This window comes from Elgaria multicarinata, chromosome 16 (genome assembly GCF_023053635.1).
Source record: "Elgaria multicarinata webbii isolate HBS135686 ecotype San Diego chromosome 16, rElgMul1.1.pri, whole genome shotgun sequence".
In the NCBI taxonomy this organism is placed as follows: Eukaryota; Metazoa; Chordata; class Lepidosauria; order Squamata; family Anguidae; genus Elgaria; species Elgaria multicarinata.
In genome coordinates this window covers 21,749,572-21,772,962 of record NC_086186.1, presented here as the reverse complement: position 1 = coordinate 21,772,962, position 23,391 = coordinate 21,749,572, and the positions used below count along the sequence as shown (strand labels likewise).

Genomic DNA, 23,391 nt, shown 5'->3' with positions numbered 1-23,391 from the left:
AAAGTGTTGCTCCCCTGATAGAACTCTGTATAGTTTATTTATTTATTACATTTATATCCCACCGTTTTTCCTCCAAGGAACCCAAGGTGGCGTACATAATCCTCCTCCTCTCCATATTATCCTCACAACAACAACCCTGTGAGGTAGGCTGGGCTGAGAGTCTATGACTGGCCCAAAGTCACCCAGTGGGTTTCCATTGCTGAGTGGGGACTAGAATTCGGATCTCTCAACTCCCGGTCCAACACCTTAGCCGCTACACCACACTGGCCCCATTCAGACAACACACTAAGCCATGCCGCTTAACCACAAAATGGTTAATGGAATGCATTAAGGTTAATGCAGTCAGGTAACCATTTTGTGTTTAAGCAGCATAGTTTAGCATGTTGTCTGAACGGGACCACTGGCTCTAGTTGCAACGTCCTTGTATACAGGTATGGGAGATAACTCCCAGCTGTGCGCATTACAGAATTCAAAACCCTGCTGCCAGTTTTTCGGCACTCATCCTGCTGGCTAGATCACGCCCAAGGTTGATCTCTAGTCCAGCGTAGGGGTCTGTCTGTCAAGAGTCAGCTGTTGAGCCAACCTGGAGGAGCTGCTGTGTTTACGTGTTCCTCTTTGAGCATATTAGGGGATGGCTGGCATCACACCACTTCTGGCTAAGCTGGCTTTGCAAAGTTAGCAGCCCAGCTAAACGCATGCCAGGGTGTGATGGGTGGCACGTATGCGGACAGAAAAATAGAGCACCCGTTCTCATGAAATGTACTTACTTCCCTGGAAACGGTCACATGAAGCAGCCTTCGTGTGAGTCAGATGCAGTGGGCCAGCTGGCCTGGAGCTGTCTGCTTTGTCTGGGAGAGGTCTTTCCCGTCACCTTTTGAAACTGGAGATTGCACCTGGGTCCTTCCAGGTGCAAAGCATGGGCTGAACCACTGAGATGGTCTCTCTTCTCTAAAGCATCAATGTAAGAAGGTTGCCTTATGTTGAGTCGGAACTGTTAGGGCGCGATCCTATGCATGTTTCGATGTGTGTGTGTGTGTGGGGGGGAAGTATAATTCCCAGCATCATGGCTGGCTGGGGAATGCTGGGAGTTGTAGGACGCCCCCCCACCCCCGGTCAAAATGTGCATAAGTTTATGTCTTAAGGCTATCAATGTCTACTAGTCATGATGGGTATATACTATTTCCAAGATTAAAGGCATGATACAAGGCTCTTATGTTTTTATAGATGACTTTTAAAGGGGACATTTATGGAGGATAAGGGTGTGATCCTATGCATGTTTTAGACAGCATGGCAGGCTGGGGAATGCTGCAAGTTGTAGGACTTTTTTTTCTGACTAAACATGCATAAGATCGCACCCTTATCCTCCATGGTTGGCCCCGTTCAGACAGCACGCTAAACCAGGCTGCCTAACCACAAATGCATTCCATTAACCATTTTGTGGTTAAGCAGTCTGGTTTAGCGTGTTGTCTGAACGGGGCCAATGTGTCTAATCCCCTTTAAAAGTCATCTATAAAAACACAAGAAGAGCCTGGTGGGAGATTCAGGACAGATAAAACGATTCAGGACCAGTTTACACAACCAGACGAATCAAGCGGTCTGGTTTTATTATTTATTTTATTTATTATTATTTATTTATTTTATTACATTTATATACCGCCTGAACTGTTACTGCTAAAAGACTTCTTGACGCCTAGAAAGCTAACGCATCAGGGAAAAGGTTAAATGCTTCTCCCTGACATGTTAGTTTTCTACATGTGGGGATGTTTCTCACCTTCAACCTCAGGAAGTGCGGTCCAGAAATGCTTTACGACTCGGTTCAGCTGACAGCATAAACCAGCCCTCAGCTGACGTGGTTTCCCCTGTGTCATTTCCAGCATGCTAATGAGCCAGGGGGCTCCTGTAGATAATAATCCTGTACCCCCAAAAACCCTGAACATTATCTGGAATTATACCTTTTAGAACCGAACCAAAATGCCCCCTTGACCTCGGTTTTGTCCCCGCATTTACAGATGGCAAACAAGGGGAAAGGTTTGACCATTTTTCGGAGGGTCTGCTGAAAATTCTCTAAAGGTTTCAGGCCTTCCCTTAGGTTTGGGCAGTGATGTAGCACCTGTGATGATTCTTCCTCCTCCTTTTTATTATTCTTATTCTCATTGCTGCCTTTCGGATTAGCGGTGGCTTCAGAACTCTTCCCAGTTGCTTAGTGCCTCAGCTTGCCTTTCCTCACCCACCTGAAAAGATACGCTTCTGAAATCTCTTCATTGGCTTCCAATTCACTTCAGAATCCAATATAAACTTCTCCTGTTGACCTACAAAGCTTTTCACTGTCTAGCTCCTTCCTATCTTTCCTCTCTCATCTCACACTATTGCCCCGCTCGTGCTCTTCGCTCCTCTGATGCCATGTTTCTCACCTGCCCAAGGGTCTCTACTTCCCTTGCTCGGCTTCGTCCATTTTCTTCTGCTGCCCTTTACGCCTGGAACGCTCTTCCAGAACATTTGAGAACTACAAGTTCAATCGCAGCTTTTAAAGCTCAGCTAAAAACTTTTCTTTTTCCTAAAGCTTTTAAAACTTGACTTTGTTCTGACTTTTATATTGTTAGCTTTACTCTACCCTGTGCCTTTGGTGCATTCTCTTCCCCTCCTTATTGTTTTATTATGATTTTATTAGAATGTAAGCCTATGTGGCAGGGTCTTGCTATTTATTGTTTTGCTCTGTACAGCACCATGTACATTGATGGTGCTATATAAATAATAATAATAATAATAATAATACGACGTTGAGGCTTGCAACAGCGGTGAAACGAAGTTTTCCGAAAAGAGTAAAAGGAACTGCTACCCCTGCCCCCCCCAGATCCCCCTTTCTTCCCCCCTTTTTCTTCCCTCCCCCAGTTTTCAGGGCCGAAACAACTCTCCTCCAATTCTTCCCGTAGCTTTTTGTCACTCGGTGGTGTCTTCTGGGGTAAGAGAACGGCAGGGTCTTTACGAAAGGGCACGAAACGAACCAGCAGTCTGGCGTGGATTGCAACCAGTCGCGTGGAGTGGAAAGCAGATGGGCCCATGGGGTGGGGGGTGGGCGGAAAGCCTTGGTGGGGAGTGCTTCTGCCGAACTACTGAAAAGGAAACCTTGTTTGGGTGAGCAAGGATGTGTCAGCTGCGCGGTTGGCTGCGTCGTGCGAGGGGAGAACTTTGTCAAAAGCCACATGACGGTTCTCTTTCTCTCTCTGCAGACGCTCTTGAGATGAAAACCGAAGAGGAGGGGGATTTTTCGCGGGACCTTTCCCAGACTGCGGCTTCCGAAGGAATGGTAAGTCCCTGTTCACGTCCCTTGTTTTGGGGCGTCCTTTTCTGAAATTTAAACGCACCCCCCACGCGAATTTCTCCCCGGCCGTGTTATACGAGGAAGCCCAATCTTCCGTTTCTGTTCTCTCCTTTTCCTGCCCGTCTTCCTGAAAAAAAATCGCTGTTTTTGAACTTGGGCTTTGTCGCTGGGAGACCTTTCAGCCCCACGACAGAAAGGAATATTGTTTGGGCCAGTTGATTCACTGCCGTGGGCTGCCCACCCCAGTCGGCTTGTGGCTGTTCTCTCTTCCCCCTCGGATGGAGTTGTCATTGCATGCCGTCTCGCTTTGGGGTGATTTATCAACAAGGGCTGGCGGAGAGGCTAGCCCACTCTGGGGTGGGGCTCCGAGACCACTTGACATGGAATCTGGGCTTTTCCGTTGGGCAATTTGTTTTAACTCTCCCCCACTATGTCCTCCTTGTGTGTGCTGGGAATCAGCAACTGGCAGTCCAGAGGTTTAATCTGTCTGCCCCCCCCCTTTCATGCTATGGAGCCTCTTTATTATATAATCAGAGATAAAGGGCTCTTGAATCACTCCACCTCTCATGTTAGCAGGAGTTGAGTCTCTATCTCAGTTCTCTTTGTAAATTTCTCACCGGCTCATCTCCCCTTTCTTCTGCTTTGACTTGTGCATGGGAATCAGAAACCGAGGTGGGTAAAACCAAGGTGGGAGATCTCTGCCAAAGCCTTGTTGATGATCAGGCTGGGTTGGAGGAGATGAAAGCGCCCTTGGTCCATATCAAGAGTTCCCAAGGGAGCGAGTCGGTTGCTGGCCCTTTTTGTCCCTTGCTTGGTTTTTTGGAAGCGGCTCTCTGTGACAGATCACTTGTTGATCAGGGGCACCTTCTGTGTCTTGGATTGAAAGCCCTTGCATCAGGGGAGACGGTCCTAAGTATCTCGGACACCGGCTGGTGTACTTGGCCCAGGCGGTTGATGGCATTGGGTTATTTTGCTGGGCTTGCTGTCGTGAGTTTTTATGGCACCTGGCAAGAATGACTCATGAGCTCTGACACAATTGCAAGCCTAGCCCTCCCGGGGCGTTTCCAGGGCTAACCTTTCCTGTAGCTCCTTTGACTCTGGCCCTTGCTGGGCTGGCAACAGCTTCTGAAATGGAACAGCCCACGTCAGCTTGTTGGTGGAAAGGAAGAGGTTTGATGGGCCGGTAGCTGGGCCTGATGGGCTGTGGGGTGGGGGAGCAAAAGTGTGCTTCCAAGGGATCTTGGTCGTCATTTGGTGGGTTGCGGCCCCAAGAGTTTTCGCGCCTGAGCCTGTGATCCCACCCTGGGTGTGGCCTGAAGCTAAGTTGGCTGGCCTTGGTCAGTGCCTCCGTGGGAGACCACCGGGGAAGTCTGTGGATGCCATCTTGAGTGCCATCATGGAAGAAATGTTACCGTATAATGCGATAACTAAAATGAAAGGAAATAGTGGCGGCAGGCAGCATTCCTCTCTTTTTTTGGCTTAGGTGTATTCGTTTCTAAGATGGAGAAGCGGGGGGGGGGGAAGAGGGAATAAAGAGGGGGGGAAACAGACACACCCAGAAGAAAGGTTGATGCATGTGCTTAAAAATGAAAAGTGGGCTCTGTATTAAGAGTATAATAAGAGCCCTGCTGGATCAAAATAAAGGTCCATCTAGTCCAGGATTCTGTTCACATAGTGGTCAACGAGCTGCCTATGGGAAGCTCACAAGCAGGACATGATCGCAAGAGAGCCAGTGTGGTGTAGCGGCTAAGGTGTCGGACTGGGAGTCTGGAGATCCGGGTTCTAGTCCCCACTTGGGCATCGAAACCCACTGGGTGAGCCAGTCACAGACTCTCAGCCCATCCTACCTCACAAGGTGGTTGTTGTGAGGATCAAATGGAGAGGAGGAGGATTATGTACGCGCCTTGGGTTCCTTGGAGGAAAATGGTGGGATATCAATCAATCAATCACTCAATCATCTTCCATCAACTGGTCTTCAGAGACAATACTGGAGGTAACATCTAGCCATCATGACGATTAGCCATTGATAGCTTTATCCTCTGGAAACATTTCCTTATGACATTTGTATCCTACCAGCCTTCCATCCTGGAACGTAAGTTGGTTTGTGATTGTTTTAGCATTGCCTGTTGTTGCTGTAAGTTGCTTTGGTTTGTTGTGTTAAGACTTCTAGAACAAAAGAGGCGTTTGATGAAATGGGCTCTATTCCACAAAATCTTATGCCCTAATAACATTAGTTCGTTTTTGAGGTGCCAGAAGACTGCTTTCATTGTTTTTGTTATTCTATTGTGAATATTCTATTGTGTTGTTCTATTTTGTGAACCGCCCAGAGAGCTCCGGCTATTGGGCGGTATAGAAATGTAATAAATAAATAAATAAATAAATAAATATTGTGTTTCATGGCCTATTATAAACAGCCCTTGAAATTTCAAATTGCAGTGCCGTATAGAAATGCTTTATATAAATCAATGGTTTTCCTTGGTTGTCTCCCATTCGGGCATTCATCAGACCCAGACCTGCTTAGCTTCAGTAGAGTTGCTGTATCATATCTCTCTCGCCAGACCCTGAAACCACCAGACTGAAATGATGGTTGTTTGTATGAGGTGCGAATCTGCAAGTGATGGTGTTGGTCATCTTTATAGTGATGTTTCCCCCCAGGATAATTTAGGATTTGGGTGTCCCCAGCCTGCTCCTTGAACCACATTAGATTGCTTCCACAGTAACAATAGGAGCTCTGTCCTGTTTCGTTAAATGTTGAGAACGAAAATGCTTTGCTTCTGTGTGCCACTGGCACGCCTTCTTTGCACGTCGAATGGGCGTTATCCTTTGGGCCCTTTGCATCTGCACAATGTGGGTGCAAGGCGGGTGAGCATCCAAGACGAACACAAAGAGGTAGAGAAGTCTCAGGAGGCTGTCGAAAAGGTTTATTGTACAAAAGCTTGAGGCGTTTCGACCTCTTGCTTTTTCTAAGGCCTTCTTCAGGGGGTTGTTATAGTGTCTGTAGAAATTATTGACAACAAATTGTGTTGTAATGGCGGCTCGTACAATAAACTCTTCTACGGCATCCTGAGATGTCTCTCTGTTTTTTGTGTTGAAGCCATAATGTGGGCAACTCTAGGTGACTTTGGGTTCCCCTGAGGAATGGCATCCTTGACGGAGCATAAGACCTTAATGCATCAGGTTATTTGTTTGGACAATGCACACAGCGTTTACAACTGACCTTTTCCACTTGTGTTTGTGGTTCTACTAGGGTGGTAGCATCTTGGCTTGGTGTACTGCATTCTTGTCAAACTCTTGTGTACGGTTGGCAGTGGCAGCAAACAGCAGGTGTAACTGTGAAACGTGCTCTCTTCATAGAATCATAGAATCATAGAATAGCAGAGTTGGAAGGGGCCTACAAGGCCATCGAGTCCAACTCCCTGCTCAATGCAGGAATCCACCCTAAAGCATCCCTGACAGATGCTTGTCCAGCTGCCTCTTGAAGGCCTCTAGTGTGGGAGAGCCCACCACCTCCCTAGGTAACTGATTCCACTGTCGCACTGCTCTAACAGTCAGGAAGTTTTTCCTGATGTCCAGCCGGAATCTGGCTTCCTTTAACTTGAGCCCGTTATTCCGTGTCCTGCACTCTGGGAGGATCGAGAAGAGATCCTGGCCCTCCTCTGTGTGACAACCTTTTAAGTCTTTGAAGAGTGCTATCATGTCTCCCCTCAATTTTCTCTTCGCCAGGCGAAACATGCCCAGTTCTTTCAGTCTCTCTTCATAGGGCTTTGTTTCTAGACCCCTGATCATCCTGGTCGCCCTCCTCTGAACACGCTCCAGCTTGTCTGCGTCCTTCTTGAATCGTGGAGCCCAGAACTGGACGCAATACTCTAGATGAGGCCTAACCAGGGCTGAATAGAGAGGAACCAGTACCTCCCGTGATTTGGAAGCTATACTTCTATTAATGCAGCCCAAAATAGCATCGGCCTTTCTTGCAGCCATATCGCACTGTTGGCTCATATCCAGCTTGCAGTCTACAACAATTCCAAGATTCTTCTCGTTTGTAGTATTGCTGAGCCAAGTATCCCCCATCTTGTTTTGCTATCCTACTTTTGATCCTTTTCCTCTAGGACAATGATTTTCCGATGTTACCAGGGTACCACTTCCACATTCACTAGTTACCTGTGTTACCTGTGCACATTGCAAAGGATTCTGGGCTATGTTCTAAGGCAGATGCTTTGTTCGCACAGGATATAGGATGGGACTATGGGGCTTCTTAACCACTCCGCGTGGAACAGAGAGTTTACCTAGAACATACCCAGAACAGTTAAAAATGATTGACCTACCACGACTCCGTGTGTGTGTGCGTGTGTGTGTGCATGTGCTCATGCAGCATGCTAATCCTTAGATATGGAACAAATAGATGTAAGGGAAAATGGCTGCTTTGACCTCAAGCAGCTGCCTGGGTATGGTGGGTGTTGATGCCAACCTACATGCTCAGTGCCTGATTCAGGCATGACCTTTTTATACATGGTGCGCATACGGTACATAGAGATTCTTTGGATTGGTGAGCATGTGACTCACTAGCCTACCCAGATCCTCAGCTCATCGTCTGAAGTCCTCCTCAAGGTGCCCCTGCCAAATGAGGTGGGGCAGGTAGCTAAGAGAGAAGGCTTTTTAGTGGTGACACCCTATCTATGGAATGCCCTCCCCAGAAAGACTGGCCTTGCTCCTACATTGCGGATTTTGTACAATAAACCTTTTCAACAGCCTCTTGAGACTTCTCTACCTCTTTGTGTTCATCTTGGATGCTCACCCGCCTCGCACCCACATTGTGCAGATGCAAAGGGCCCAAAGGATAATGCCCATTCGAGACGTGCAAAGAAGGCGTGCCGGTGGCACACAGAAGCAAAGCATTTTCGTTCTCAACATTTAACGAAACAGGACAGAGCTCCTATTGTTACTGTGGAAGCAATCTAATGTGGTTCAAGGAGCAGGCTTGGGGACACCCGAATCCTAAATTATCCTGAGGGGAAACATCACTATAAAGATGACCAACACCATCACTTGCAGATTCGCACCTCATACAAACAACCATCATTTCAGTCTGGTGGTTTCAGGGTCTGGCGAGAGGGATATGATACAGCAACTCTACTGAAGCTAAGCAGGTCTGGGTCTGATGAGCCTACCCAGATCCTAAGCTCATCGTCTGAAGTCCTCCTCAAGGTGCCCCTGCCAAATGAGGTGGGGCAGGTAGCTAAGAGAGAAGGCTTTTTAGTGGTGGCAACCTTTCTGTTGAATGCCCTCCCCAGAAAGACTGGCCAGGCTCCTACATTGCGGATTTTTCAGTGCCCAATGCTCTTTTCCTCCCAGGCATTTTAAGAACTATTTTCCAATACTGTTAGATATTAGCACTCATTTATTCTGCTGCTGGTTTTACCTTTATGCGCCGTAGTGTTCTTTTATGCCTTGCTTCCCTTTTTCTCTTGGTTTGGTAATATTTCGCTTTTATTCATTGTTTGTTTTTAATGTATGGGACACCGCGCAGAGAACTTGGGCAGTTTTAAAGTACAATCAATCAAGAAACCCACTGAAAGTCTGTCTCTGCACAAGCAGTTATTACAGCTAATGTCCACTGATAAGACCTAAACCCCATGAATTTAGATTAGGTGTGTGTGTAGCCAGCGATAGTCTCCACCTCTTGTGGCAGTGAATGCCATTAGTTTAATGATGCGTTGTGTTGTTGTGTGACCAAGTACGTCTGGGTGGGGCTGAGGAAGGTCTCTGTGAAAGAGCCTAGGCAGCCCGTCAACGTGTGCTGAGATGCTGCCGGCTATGGGAGCAGCTGTCATTTCCACTCCTTGCTGTATGATTAAGACACAAATGCGAGAATAGAAAACATGATGAAGTTGCATTTCAAGGGCGGCGCAGGGAGAACCTGGCTCCTGTGGGAAGTGGTTCAAGCATCAGAGTCCTCTCGCCGAGGCAGATGGGTAGAATAAAGGCCTCTTTGTGCTTCTGTTCTCTCTCATATTCTTTTGCACTAGTGTAAAGCCCACATCACTATGGGGGGCAGTAGTCCTGCTTTTTTTTTTTGCCCCTCGGTCCCCTCTCCACAGAAGGATTCATGATTAATACAAACATGGCTCTTGCATAGTGAATCCCCCCTCCAAAATTCGCATGCATCGAAGCCCCGCCCCCTCCCTCGCATGCCCCTGATTGGCTGCCTCTCTCCCCTTCCGCATGGCTGCGCATGTGACCCGCCATTGCGCCACACGGATTGGCTGAGCCGGGCTGCCTGTCAGAGGAGGGGATGCCCTGCCTGTTTGGCCCAGAGGAGAACAATTGCCATTAGAGTGTGAGCTTTGAGCGTTTTCGAACTTTCACAATTTTCTGTGTGGCTGCACTGCTCAAGCTTCAGTTTAAAACCAAAATGAGCAAAATCAGTCTGGTAGCTCACGAGTAATAAGCCTTACAATACTGTATTCTTATATAAAATGTTCTAAAATATTTATTTGTTTGTGCATATTTGTGACCTTTTTATCCTGCCCTTCCTCCAAGGAACATGGCTCACAGAATTACCCCCCCCCCCACTGTTTTTATCCTCACAATGACCCTGCAAGGTAGATAAAAGTGAGCAGGGAGGCCCAAGGTCATCCAGTGAGCGTCATGGCTGAGGTCACGGTGCAACAGCACCCTCCCACCCATGTTCCCCAGCCGCTGGTGAATATAGGCTTACTTCCTGAGATACTGGAGGTAGCAGGACCGCGGGTTTCTAATAAAAGAAACCAACGTAGATACCGCAAGCTTGAAGTCTGTCTGCCTCTGCTCTACACTGCATTCACCGAGTGAAATAGCCTCCCGTCCGTAAGGTGCGTGGTTTTTGTTATTGCTGAATTGCCTCCTCTATGATGAGGACACCGTCGAGTTAAAAGGCGCTGCTGACTCACCTCTTATTATAGATACTTTTTTGGGAGTGACTAATCCTAGGGTGTTTGCTTTGGGCAGAAAGACTGCCGGTTGCAGATCTCCAGAAGAACACACCTCATAGTTCATTTTATGTTCTTTCTTGAGAGCGACCTGCCTCCCATTAGTACTTGTGGTGCCTCTCATTGGAGTACTTCCCCCCCCCTTTTTTTTTAAAAAAAAAAATTGGCAATTGAAAAGGGAGAAAACAGCCAGCCTTGCGAAATTGGTGGCACAGCTATCGGATCCAAGACAGAGCTGCTATTTTCGTCTTCTTTAGCTCTTCATTGCAAATGCCCCCGCGTCAAATCTGGCTTTTCTGGTATGGGATTGGGAGCGCCAAGGCAAGTGGAAAGTTTGCCGCAGGACTGGCGACCACAGTTTCCTGTTGCTAAGTTTTATGGAAATAAAAATGTACACACACTCTCTCTCTCTCTCTCTCTCTCTCTCTCTCTCTCTCTCTCTCTCTCTCTCTCTCTCTCCACCCGGCACTATATCAGCACCTATTAAAAAGCTGCTGAAGTGTGTCTAACCCTCTGACACATTTAGGTTCCTAACTGACCCCAACAGAGTGTTAAAAATATCTTTCTCCTGTGTGTAAAGTCCAAAAGTTTCGCTTAAAGGGCAAATAAACGGTGATGGGGAAGAAGGAAACACGCCATGATACGAAGGATTATGTGGATTATATTTACATCCATTCCAATCTGGATTTCAGCACAGCTGGAAGCTAGACGCTCCTGGTTCTGCCAGACTGCTTGGATGTGTTTGACTACAGCTCCCATCATCCCCAGCCTGGATGGGGCCAAGACATCTGGAGGACTTCAGTTTGGAACGGCTTGCCTATACTTTTCAACATGTGTATGAAACAGAAACAATAATTGTCCAGATGTGGAATTGGGATGGACGAGGGATAGCAAGCTGAAGCATAAACTGGACAAGAGAAAAGTTCTGAGGTTCTGTGGGTTGGGATGTCATCTCCTCTGCAGGGTGGTGTAGAATTGATCTTGGATGGGGGTTGTGCTCACCCTGAAGGATCAGGTGCCCTGGATGGGCTGCTTCTGGACTCGTCACGATCTGGACAACCTCTTGTGCAGTTGTCATGCCATCGGCAACAAAAAATGGTGGTAAACCGCTAAGCAAAGCTTCAAAAGGACACATTTAGCTTGCTTTCAAGCTAAATTTGCCCTTTTGAAACCTCCGTAGTGGTTTGCCACCAAAACTCAGCCTCAAACTGCTGTTCTTTGCCAGTGGCACAGCAGTAGGTCTGTGACCTATGGGGGTGGGGAGAGTCTGAGGGAATGGATGTTGGTTCCCGGACACCCTAAAATGGCCCACCTCTGTTCTGGAGCAACCATAACTAGCCTGAGTTATCCACACTCTAGTCATCTTCAGGCTACATTGCTGTAATGAGCTTTACCTGAAGCTGCCTCTGAAAATAGTTTGGAAGCTTCCGTTAGAACCAAATGTTGTCCGTCCCCCAATGCTGGTGGGGCCCTGGGCATCTAAATATATTACACCAACTTTGTGTGAATTTCATTGGCTTACTGAGCCCAATTCAAAGTACTGTAATTAATATTCAGAGCCTATATGATCTTGCCTGTGTGCTGAGAATCTGCTTGGGAGGCCCTGCTTGTGTGCCCACCTGTAAGTTCAGTTCGTTATTGAAGACATGGGACAGGGCCTTCTTTGTGGTTGCTCCTCAGCTTTGGAATCCGCTTGATGGAGTTGTACCTCCCCTTCACTACTCAGTCCTTTAAGAGAGCTTTAAAGACCTTTCTTTTTAAGGCTGCTTTTGACCAACCTGCAAATGCCTCATAGGCTTATATGCCAAGGACAACCATCTATATATTTTTTCTTCTTTTTATGTTGCCTCCATACTGTTGTCTTGTATCTTATGGATTTTCTACCTGAGGCATTTATTGTATGGGTTCTAGATGGCATCATGACTCTCCAATTTTGCTACTGTGTCTAATGAGCACATTTGGTGAGGTTTTTTAGAGCAGGGAAAATGCGGTATTTATTTGTGAAAGCAAAAGAAAGCACTATTTTCACTTGTGTATTTGCACTGTTCTGCATACCAAAGTGCCACCTAAAAGTTATGTAGCGGAAAAGCAGAAAAGGAAACACTCTTCATGTAGAGCTCGAATCTCAATTCTGTGGCAAAACCAAAACTAGGCACAGCAGATTTACAGCTTTGTGTTGAAAAAGCTCTTTCTCTTCTTGTACTATAAATTGCTTTGGGGTGGCATGGCTCTAAAAAAAAAAAAAGCTTATAAATCCCTTAAATAACAAACAATAAATAAAAATGCAGAAGGGAGAGGAGGGTTGCAGGATCTACTTCGGTTCAAGTAAAGAAACAAAGATTCAGAAACCAGAGCTGTGTGCAAAACAGGCAAGTGGGTGTACTCTTCCTTTGGAAAAAATATTTTTGAAAATCAATTAAAATGAAAGAAAGGAAAGAATTAAGGATGAGGGTACTCAGTCCAGGAATTTGTGATCAGTACCAGAACCAAGCCGATACACCCTTTCGCATGCAAATTTCCTTAAGCCTTCTTTTTCAGCAACTTAATTTAAGGGAGACAAGATTTTGAGTTGTTGCTCTCCTTAAGGAACCTTTGCCAATCTACTGCAAGTCACCCAGAGAGCTACCAGTCCACCTTGATCCGACCTTCTGCCCAGCCCTGATCTCAATGACTCCAACATGGTGGAAACTCTAATTTAACAGCACAATAGCTGCTTTGATGTTGCAGTAGTTAAGATTAAGGTGGTGGCTGCCATTCAGTATTGTTTTCTTTTTCATAATGCCAGGAGGTTTCACGTGGGAGGAAAAAGTGCAGAAGTAAAGGGTGCTTCCAGATGAAGCTTTTATTCTCACCGATTTTACAAGAGATGCGAACAACAGCCACCTCCGTGAAGAAACCTCCCATGTTTTCCCGCTGTTTCTTCTATCTTTTTTTCTTTCTACAAAAATCCCACAAAAGAGGGGAAGATGGAATAACCGCACACTGCCTTTAGATCTCTGCTTGGAAGCGCTAGAGCTGATGTCAATTGTGTTAACAGCGATTAACACATTTACTTATTTATTAATTTATTTTCACAGCGTTTTTACCCCTCTCTTCAGCCAAGACAGGGTTCCAGAGCAGGTTGCACAGAGTTTATTTATTTATTTGTGGCATCTATATACCGCTGATTGTAATAAAATCTGACAGCCTGTTAACTAATAGGATGAATAAGAAGGTAGTCCCTGCCAATAATAATAATAATAATAATAATAATAATAATAATAATAATAATAATAATTATTATTCTTACCCACCTCTCCATTTTGATTGAGATGGGGAGCAACAATAAATGATAAAATACATAATATTCAATTAAAACATAATATACATTGTTAAAAACATCCTAAAAACATCCTAAAACATTTTAAAAACATCTTAAAATTCCACGGGATAGGCCTGCCGGAAGAGATCAGTCTTTATAGCTTTCTTGAATGCTAGTAGACTGTTAAGTTGACGAGTCTCCTTTAGGCTTACAAAGATACGACACAAAACTCTTGACGTGAATATACCTGGTCACTACGTTCAACATCTAAGGTCCTCCTCCGGTTGCCTACTCCGAGAGAGGCTTGGAGTGTGGCAACGAGAGACAGGGCCTTTTCGGTGGTGGCTTCCAGACTATGGAATGATCTCCCTGGCGAGGCTCGCTTGGCACCAACGCTGCAATCTTTCCGGCGCCAGGTTAAGACTTTCCTCTTTGCCCAGGCATATAGCGGCACATCTTAATCACCCAAATGTTTAGTTTTTTTAAAACGGTTTTTAATGCTTTATGTGTGTATGTTCTGTGTTTTAGAATTTAAATTTTGCATACTCGTTTTTATCTTAATTTTAGAATTTCTGTAAACCGCCCAGAGAGCCCCGGCTATGGGAGCGGTATATAAGTGCAATAAATAAATAAATAAATAATAAATGGAAAAGAGACTGGGAGGGAGGAGGAAAAGAGAGCGAGAGAGCAAAACTCTGACACTGGTTCTTAGTTTCAGTGTTCTTATAGGGGTGGGCGAACTCACCCGCGTCCGACTCGTTGAACGCTCACCCCGTTGCTGCTGCCCAGCCCCGCTTGTTGGGCTCGATTTGGCCTGACAAATGTCGGGCCGCCGTTCGTCCTCGTTGCCGAAATTGCGCACTTCCCCAATGCAGTGATGCAGTGGAGTGGAGTGCACTCGTGTTGGTGCGCCTGACTGGGTCCGGGTTTGGGGGGGCGACGCTGAGGAGTCCATTGGACTACCAGTTTCAGTCGGGTGCTTGCGGCATCTCAATTCTGTGAGCCAAGGATTAAACACCCACACTCACACACACAGCTGTTCTTTCTATGGCCGGTGTCCGGGGCTTGGCTAGTCTCCCCCTGGCCGTAATGCTTATCCTGGGAGGGAAGGGGTGCAGCCTCCCAGTGGCGCTTGGATCTCTGGCCGGTGCATGGGGCCGGAGCCTGCAGTTCCTGGAAACTGTGAGAAACAGGGAGGGGCGAAACGAGCCTCCTGCAGCTGCTCCCTTTTCTGGCCAAGTTATGGGGCTAGGCGGGGCTAGTTTTTAAAAGTTTTAATAGCTGTAGCGTATTAGGGTGACCCTATGGAAAGGAGGACAGGGCTCCTGTATCTTTAACAGTTGAATAGAAAAGGGAATTTCAGTGGGTGCCATTTGTATGCATGCAGCACCTGGTGAAATCCCCTCTTCATCACAACCGGCGAAGCCGCAGGAGCTACACTTGAGTGACCAGATGGAAAAGAGGGCAGGGCTCTTGCAGCTTTAACTGTTGTGATGAAGAGGGACTTTCACCAGGTGCTGCAGGCATACAAATAACACCTGTTGGTATTCCCTTTTCTATGCAACTGTTAAAGATACTGTCCTGCTTTGTCATATGGTCACCCTATGCATGAGTGCAGTCAGGATTGGGACCCTTCTTTCTCATGCTATGGCCCTGATGAAAAATGCTGTGTGTCCCCTTCCCTGCTCCCCCTCCTGCTTCTCTTTTGTTCCAGGGGGGACGTTACCATTGGGACTGATGGAAGCTTCCCTTCCGAGCATGTAGCGACTTCGGGGGAGGAATTTTCATTGGGGCTGTACTGGTGGTGAGGAGTTGAAGCACCACCCCGCCCTGGGCATGCCATGGTCCCAAACCGGATTGCCCTTCTGGCATAGATGCTTTTTAGAATTTGAAGAACTAGGCATGTTAATTGCAGTCTTACAATTCATGTCATATGTAGTTTGGCTACATATCAGTGGATCAATGAGACTCCGTGGGCCTGTTCAGGCAACTTGCTAAGCCATGGTTGGGCTGCTTAACCCTATTGCAGCAAACGGTTAGGGAGCATGTTTAAACCATGATTATGTCGCCACCTTGGTTAGGAATGGTCCACACATCACACTAAGCCATGGTTCTTGCGACCCGTGAAGCCATAATGTTTAGCTCAAAATGCTTACTCACCGTGGCTTAGCGTGTTGTCTGAACAGGGTCAGAAGGAATTAACTTTCAGGATCAATACTAGCCCCAGGTTTTATCCCTGTATAATTTAAAACAAGCAAACTTCAATATAGTTTCATACTTTTAATATTGTAGTTACTCACTGTTGATTTTTTCAAATTACTAAATTAGTCACTTAGTTTAATGACTTAAATTAGTCACTTAGTTTAATGACTTAAATTAGTCACTTAGTTTAATGACTTAAATTAATCACTTAGTTCAATGACTTAGGTTAGTTATTTAGTTTAATGTCTAAGTAAGGCTCTGCTTGACTTTAATATTGGGGGTAGAAAAATACTTTTCACTTCTAGGGTTGAATAGGCCAAAGCCATACGTTTGGCTAAATGGTTCATGACAGAGAGAGGGGGACATACCATGTCATGTCGTCCCCCTTTGCTTTTTGTTCAGTGTTCATGTCACTCAGCCAGAAATTCAGATACCTCCTCATTTTATTTTATTTTATTGCAAAACAGCTCCGATGGCTATTTCTGGTAGCCTTGCTTATTCTAAATTATCTGTGGCTTTTGTTTTTGTGTCTTTGCTTGCAAAGTATCTGGCTTCAGTCTCTAGCACCATTTGGAAACAAAGCAGAAGTTGTATTAGAATTATTCCTCCCATGTTTACAAGACCGTGTTGTGCATGGCGGGTGGGCCTAATTGGATGTGCCCTTAAAAGTACGCCGAGACCGTCAAAAGTAACAGAGCGCTTGGAAAATAGACAGACTTCAGATATAGTCACTCGCCTGTCATGAGTTAGAATAGCTTTGCAGAAACCACGAAGGGAAACACTTGTGAAACTGGAAGACGTTTGCTAGTCGGTTCTTCGTCGTCCTTTCAGGCAATCAATATGCCGTGTATAACTGGCAATAAGCATTTGCAGGGAAGCATTTTTTGTTGTTGCCGTTGTAATGTTGTGTGGGCTTCCTTGCAAAGCTCTTGAGCAAAAGCACACGTTGCATGAAATGAACGTTCACACTGGGGTGTTTTGGTGCATATGTTTTAAAATAGAAGATGTAGCCTCTCTTCCCCCAAATTCGGATCAGTTGGAGTGGGGTTTTTTAATCTTCCCCTTTTGCTGTCATCCTTAAACACACACACACACACACTCCAAGCTGAGATTTGCCTTAGGAAGAAAACAGCTATTCGAACAGCAGTTTCCCTCCTCAGGTGAACAGCTTCAAAGAGGCCATTTTTTTATCAGAACTGTGGTGTGGCTGGAAAGGGTTAACCCACCCTCCATTTACACTGTGGTCCTGGTCCAAATGGAGTCCGACACGAATGCTATATCAAAACAGACAAACATGATGTAGGTGCGAATACCCATTTGACTGCAGTTTGGCCTGACGTGGCTCCTCTTGAGAAGTGACGACATGGACGCATTTGTGTTTCTGTTCCAAAATACCTGTCCTTTTGCAAATTATGATGCCCCCTGTGAAGAGGGGGCTGCATTTTTGGTCCCGGGAGTTGGGGAAGGGAGTTCACGAAAACGGGCAGATGTCTACACCGCTGTTTGATACGTTCTTGAGAAATGCCATGAAGTGTGTACAGTTAGGGCTGTCAGGGGTTGGATAAATTTGTGTAGGAGAAGGCTATCAATGGCTACAAGTCCTGATGCCTATGTGCTACCTTGGGGTATTGGAGGCAGTAATCCTATACATACCAGTTGCTGGGGAACATGGGTGGGAGGGTGCTGTTGCACCCGTGTCGTGCTTGTGGGTTCCTAGTCAACAGCTGGCTGGCCACTGTGTGAACAGAGTGCTGGACTAGATGGACCCTTGGTCTGATCCAGCGTGGCTCTTCTTAAGTTCTTCGAAGGGCATCAGAGAGTGCAACATTGCTCCCTGCAGTTGGCAGGCAGGATGAAAACTCGAAATGGACCAAGACTGTTGTGTGCGTTTAATATCTGAAGGCTGATACACCGGGGGAAGGAATGAATAACCCCTCCTGGTTTATCAAGAGCCTTCTTCTAAACTTCTGAGTAAGTCCAGGGTGCTCTGTGTTTCCTTGAAAAAGTACCCATAATGGCCAGGTTTCAAATACCAACTCGCCTGATCGTTTATGCCGAGCAAAAATGGCCAGCAAGAAAGCTTGTTCAGGCTCCGAAGGTGCCTCAGCTGCCTAACGCAGGTCCGTTCAGCCAAGCTGGCTCATGGAATGCTTGTGGGCTGAGGGAATGGTTCTTCGTGTTTCTAGTTGGGAAGTATGGGGAGGCCTGGTAGGAAAACGCACAGTGGCGACCTGGGGTTCATGTGGCATGCGTTGATCGCGCTGCGGTGCGGGACAGGGATTCCCAAGCTGAACTGTGAGATGGACTCAAGCGTGCCTTCATTTTTCAAGCTGTCGCATCGGGCGCATCCGTCACTCCTATGCAACTCTTCTCCGCTCCCCACAGGCGAGTGGAGTCAGCAATTTTGAACATTGCAGAAGCCTGTGCTCCAGCAGGGAGCCCGAAATTATACCCTAGCAGAGCAAGGAGAAGGAGCAGCGGCTGATCGCCTTGCTGTCTCCTTCTGGGCTCTCCTTAGATTTGGGTTTAGACGGACAGGGCAAACAAATGGGAAGGATCACAGAATCATAGAATAGCAGAGTTGGAAGGGTCCTAAAGGCCATCTAGTCCAACCCCCTGCTCAATGCAGGAATCCACCTTAAAGCATCCCTGACAGATGCTTGTCCAGCTGCCTCTTGAATGCCTCTAGTGCGGGAGAGCCCACAACCTCCCTAGGTAACTGGTTCCATTGTTGTACTGCTCTAACAGTCAGGAAGGTTTTCCTGATGTCCAGCCGGAATCTGGCTTCCTGTAACTTGAGCTCGTTATTCCGTGTGTGTGACAACCTTTCAAGTCTTTGAAGAGTGCTCTCATGTCTCCCCTCAATCTTCTCTTCTCCAGGCTAAACATGCCCAGTTCTTTCAGTCTCTTCTCACATGGCTTTGTTTCCAGATCCCTGATCATCCTGGTTGCCCTCAACTGTGATGAAAACGAAGTGGAGTTACTTGGGGAGGGCATCTGATAGAAATGTGTCCCCCCCCACCCCAAATCTGATACTGGCAGGGCGGTCAGGTGTTCACTTCCTGCCTGTGACAACTTCCTGCTATTGAGAGGGGTGGGCGAATCCCATGCCTTAGCTTTTACTGGCTGGGCAAAGCGGAGGAGCGCGGCCGTAGCTCCGTGGCGGAGCACCTGCTTCGCACGCAGAAGGTTTCCGGTTCAATTCCCGGCATCTCCAGGTAGGGCTGGCAAAATTCCTGCCTGAAACCCTGGAGAGCCGTTGTTGCTAGTCCGTGTTGACAATACTGGGCTCAATGGACCAGTGGTCTGACACGGTGTAAGGCAGCTTTTCGTGTTCCTGTGACTTCCGAAGGCAATGCCGGCTGGGCTATCCTGCAGGTTTACTTCTGTGCTTCTGGGAGCAGCGGATCAAGACATGCATGTCTCAAGCAAAGGGTGCTGTGCGTTTAAATCCTGGCCTCACATCTCCCCCTTTGTCTCAGAAGTCCGACAGTCGGGGGCATAAGACTCGGATGACCGTGGGGCACGTGGGGCGGGGGGCGATGGAATACACTAAGTGATTGCGTCCGGTGTTGTCTCCGTCCCCCCCACCCAAAGGCTCCTAAAGAAGGGGAAGGTGCCATGGGAGACAGAGGCCCACTCAGCGCTGTCAAGATATGTATATTCCAGGAAGGATGACATTATAGTTACTGGAATAGCATAGCCGTGCAGTCATAGTTTAACCTTTCTCACACCCACCAGCATCCTCTTTCTGACTGGGTCTGTCCTACAGCACTGAAGCTCAGAGGAGCTCTGAGCATTAGGCCAGCTGTTCTTTTTTTTTGTTTTAATTGCTTTCCCCCTCCTCCTTTGAGCGTATTGAATTTCTGAATGAAGAGTAGATATTTCCTCCCCCTCCCCTGGTCTCAGTTTGCGTCCTTAACTGCTTAAAGGTCATTTTTGGCCACAAACACCCAACTTAAACCAAGCAAATCCTTCTGTTCAGCAGATCTTGGAATCAGCTGTTGACTTTTGGATTACTCTCGCTGTGAGCTTCGTAGTTCTGGCTCCTTAAACACATGAATAAAAGAGTTACAAGTGGAAAAGGAAGAATTGCAGTGGTCTCTGTCGGAACATGCGGCTAAAGTCCACATCACTGTTTTTATATCATCTCCATCGTTCCTTCTAGCACCGATTTGAGTCTTCCCGTGCTTGTGATTGTGTAGTCAGAACTGCACCCTTCATGCCCAAGAGGGAGGTATCACCAGACCTTGGGTAACCCGAGGCTTGTAGTTGCACAAAGATAACTTAAGGGGGGAAACCCAACATTGGGGGACATTCTGAAAATTGCCGCATGGCAATTTAATGACATAAAGGGACTGAGAGGAAAGAAACAGAAACCTGGGCGGGACGGGGAGTGGGACGGAATGGCTGGAAAGAGAGGATGAGGGACACAGATCAAAAAAAGGGAAGAAAGAACCAACACATTGTCTGGATTGGTCATTTCCTGGTTCGCATTGAGGAGCTATTTTTAAATGTCTTGAGGGAAGGAAGTGTGAGCTGCTCATAGGCTGACATCAGTGGAGAACGTTAAAGTTTACATACAATCTCGAAGGTGTTTCTTCGGTGTCACCACCTCTGCAGAGGAAGAAGCACTTTGCAAGAGATGAGCTGGAAGAAGCGCTTTGCAAGGGTCAGGCTGCAAGAACCAGACTGGATCTTTCAGCTGGGGCTCAGCTTCTCAGCACATTAGCTTAAACTCAGTTGCAAGTCAGCTTTGAAAGCTGAAGAAGAGGGAAAAAAGAAAAAAGAGCAGAGGAAAGGCTTAAATCAATTTATGCACCGTTGGTGCTAAAAGGGCCTGTCCTTTTGACCTTCCTGGTATTTGTCACCTCCAGCGTGTCAGGGAATATGCTAAGATGCAACTCCGCACCCACCCCTTGCAGCCATTCCATATGTCGATAATTCTTGCTCCGAAGATAGGAACCAGGCAAACACATTAAGTCAGAGACCTGGCACTGCTCTGTTCAACATCAGGACTTTTCAGTCTGAGATGATAATACATGCCGCCATAATTCGGTTTTGGATCCAGCTGCCTCGGTGCTTTATTTTAGTACATTTTTATCCTTCCCTTCTTCCAAGGGGCTCTGGGCAACATTGGTTAGCCTTCTCCAACATGGCGCCCTCCAGCTGCATGGGACCACAACTCCCATCATTCGCATGGGGATGATGGAAGTTGCAGTCCAACACAGCTGGGAGGCTGATGTATACAACCGAATCTCCCCCCGTCCCTCTGCCAATTTTTATCTGCCCAACGGCCCTGGGCGGTAGGTTTGGCTGAGAACATAAACCCACCGCCTCACCATCTTCACCACTGTGAGACCCAACCTCCCTCCGCTGTGCCAGGCTTGCCCTTCCTCACTGTGCCCAGTTGTGATGTCGGCGCCTGCAAACTTAGCTGAGACGTGGGTGTTCTTCTTTTAATTCCTCCTGTGCGCTGCAAGGCTGGAGAGACTGTTTCCTTCCCCGATTTAAATCTGGTGCCTGGTATCCCAAAGTCTCCTTTGCTTTTCCAAAGGCCGTGGGTGCAGATCGTAAAGATGATGATCTGGCATGCGAACCCTGGTGGATGTAGACATCTGGGCCTTGGCACTAGCCACCAAGGGAGGCTTAGTCATTTCTTCCCTCGTTCTCTCTCTCTCTCTCTCTCTCTGTCTCAGTGTCAGATCCTGCATTTCTGGAACCTTGCAAGATAGTTTTTGGCTCAGGAAAGGTTTTGGCTAACCCTGGTTCACTCCACATGGGCTTGGATGTCCAAATCACTCTACCTAGACCAGTGAGTCTCCACCCTCAAGGACTTGATCCCAAGCCCTGCGTCAATGTCAACGTGGTTGGGCTCTCGCAAGAGGAGGTGGGGTGGTGATGGACTGAAATCTTTGGCTTTGCACTCAGCGACAAATAATCCCAGAGCTGTGCCTTGAAGAATTGGCTCCCTTTTTAAAGTGCAATACTGCTGTTCTAAGCGTTGGGTGAAACGGATCACGGATCCTTTTGTGCACAATTGTGGCCAGGCAGGGCCGGTTGCAGGTTTTGGGGAACCCTGGGCAAGTTACCCTGGCACCTTTCCACTGGAAATTAAGAGAGTGGCATTTGCCCCACCATGCTGACGTTGACGCAGGGCCTGTGGTTAGGTTCATTTCAACTCTGAGGCCAGAGACTCACTGGTCTGGGTAGAGTGAAGGAAGTTCAGACATGGTTGGGACTTCAGGGTGAAGCCTTGCTATCTTCAACCCTGCTGTGTATTTCTTAACCCAGTCATTATGGTGCAGAATGAAGGTGAAAACCAGGACTTGTTTGCCAAGCAGAGCTTGTCTGTGCTGCCGCTGCCTCTGTCCCTTCTCCAAAATATTCCAGATGCCTTCCCATCTCCTGCAGCTCTGCCTTGCCTGCTTCAACCAGAGTTAACGTGACCGGGACCTCCAAGCCCATGCAGAGGGTTAGCAGCTATCCTGAATCGAGAGCTAGTTTGCAAACTGGGTTCTCAAAATGGGCTGACGGCTGAAAGTTGATCCAGAAACTCCTGTTTGGAGATAACATGCCCCATAACAAGGCCACCAATTTGGATGGCTTTAAATTCCTGGAGGAGAAGGCTATCAATGGCTACTAGCCCTGAAGCAGTAAGCCTGTGCGCACCAGTTGCTGGGGAACATGGGTGGGAAGGTGCTGTTGCACCATGTCCTGCTTTGTTGGTACCTGGCCGACAGCTACTGTGTGAACAGAATGCTGGACCGGATGGACCCTTGGTCTGATCCAGCAGGGCTGTTCTTACGTTCTCATACTGTAAGGCAGAGCGCTGGGAATTTCAGCGCACGGTGTAATCAGGGGTGGCTAACTTCCCCGAGGTTGAGAGACGCACTGGGGATTAAGCAGGTGGTTGGAGGCGCATGTGAGCGTGTGCTTACACACAACCATTACACCCACACACTCCTTAGACCCACCCCCCGTATACACCCCCCCCCATCCACGCAAGCAAACTCCTCTGCACACACACACACACTGCCCCTGTCCCACTCTTACACATCCTACTGCAGATTGCTGGGGTGGGTGGGGAAGCTTTAACCTCCCCCAATCTCAGCGATTCTTTAGGGAAAGAAGGTTTGCGGGAATGGCGTGAGGTTAAAGCCCCCTCCCCACTGCAGCAACGTTGCTAAAAATCGCTGTGATGGCATAGAGGCTTTGACCTCAGTCCCGTCGCAGCGGTCCAAGAGAGAGTGAGAGAGTGGGTGCACTAGGAACCATCCCCATGTACCATCTTTCCCCATGGCGTTGGGCTGCCATCAACCTACCAACCAGTTGTTTGGCAGGGAGCCGGGGCAGCTCTCAGGATGGTGGCAGAAGGGGAGGCATGGATGGGGACGACCCAAATGGCCCCCAAGGGCTCCTGTGGCCGTGGACACCTCGTCCATGGAGCCTTTGGTGTTACCACGATTCCCCCTTACGGCAAATTGAAAGCACTGCTCTTGGGCGTGCCGTTGTGAAGGGGGTAGAGCAACTTTGGTGGCCCGCCCATATGAACGGGCACCCTCCGGGGCGATTCTTTGAGCTTTTTGATCCTCCAGTATCAG

General features: G+C 47.5%; 1 protein-coding gene across 2 annotated transcripts in view; it reads left to right on the top strand.

Annotated features, from left to right (window-relative positions):
- AKAP13 (A-kinase anchoring protein 13) overlaps positions 1-23,391 on the top strand; it is a 298,396-nt gene that overhangs the window by 154,147 nt on the left and 120,858 nt on the right. For both annotated transcript variants that reach the window (XM_063142172.1, XM_063142171.1), the window contains exon 9: positions 3,228-3,304. In XM_063142172.1, the coding sequence (XP_062998242.1) occupies positions 3,228-3,304 (77 nt within the window). The remainder of the gene's footprint in view (positions 1-3,227; positions 3,305-23,391) is intronic.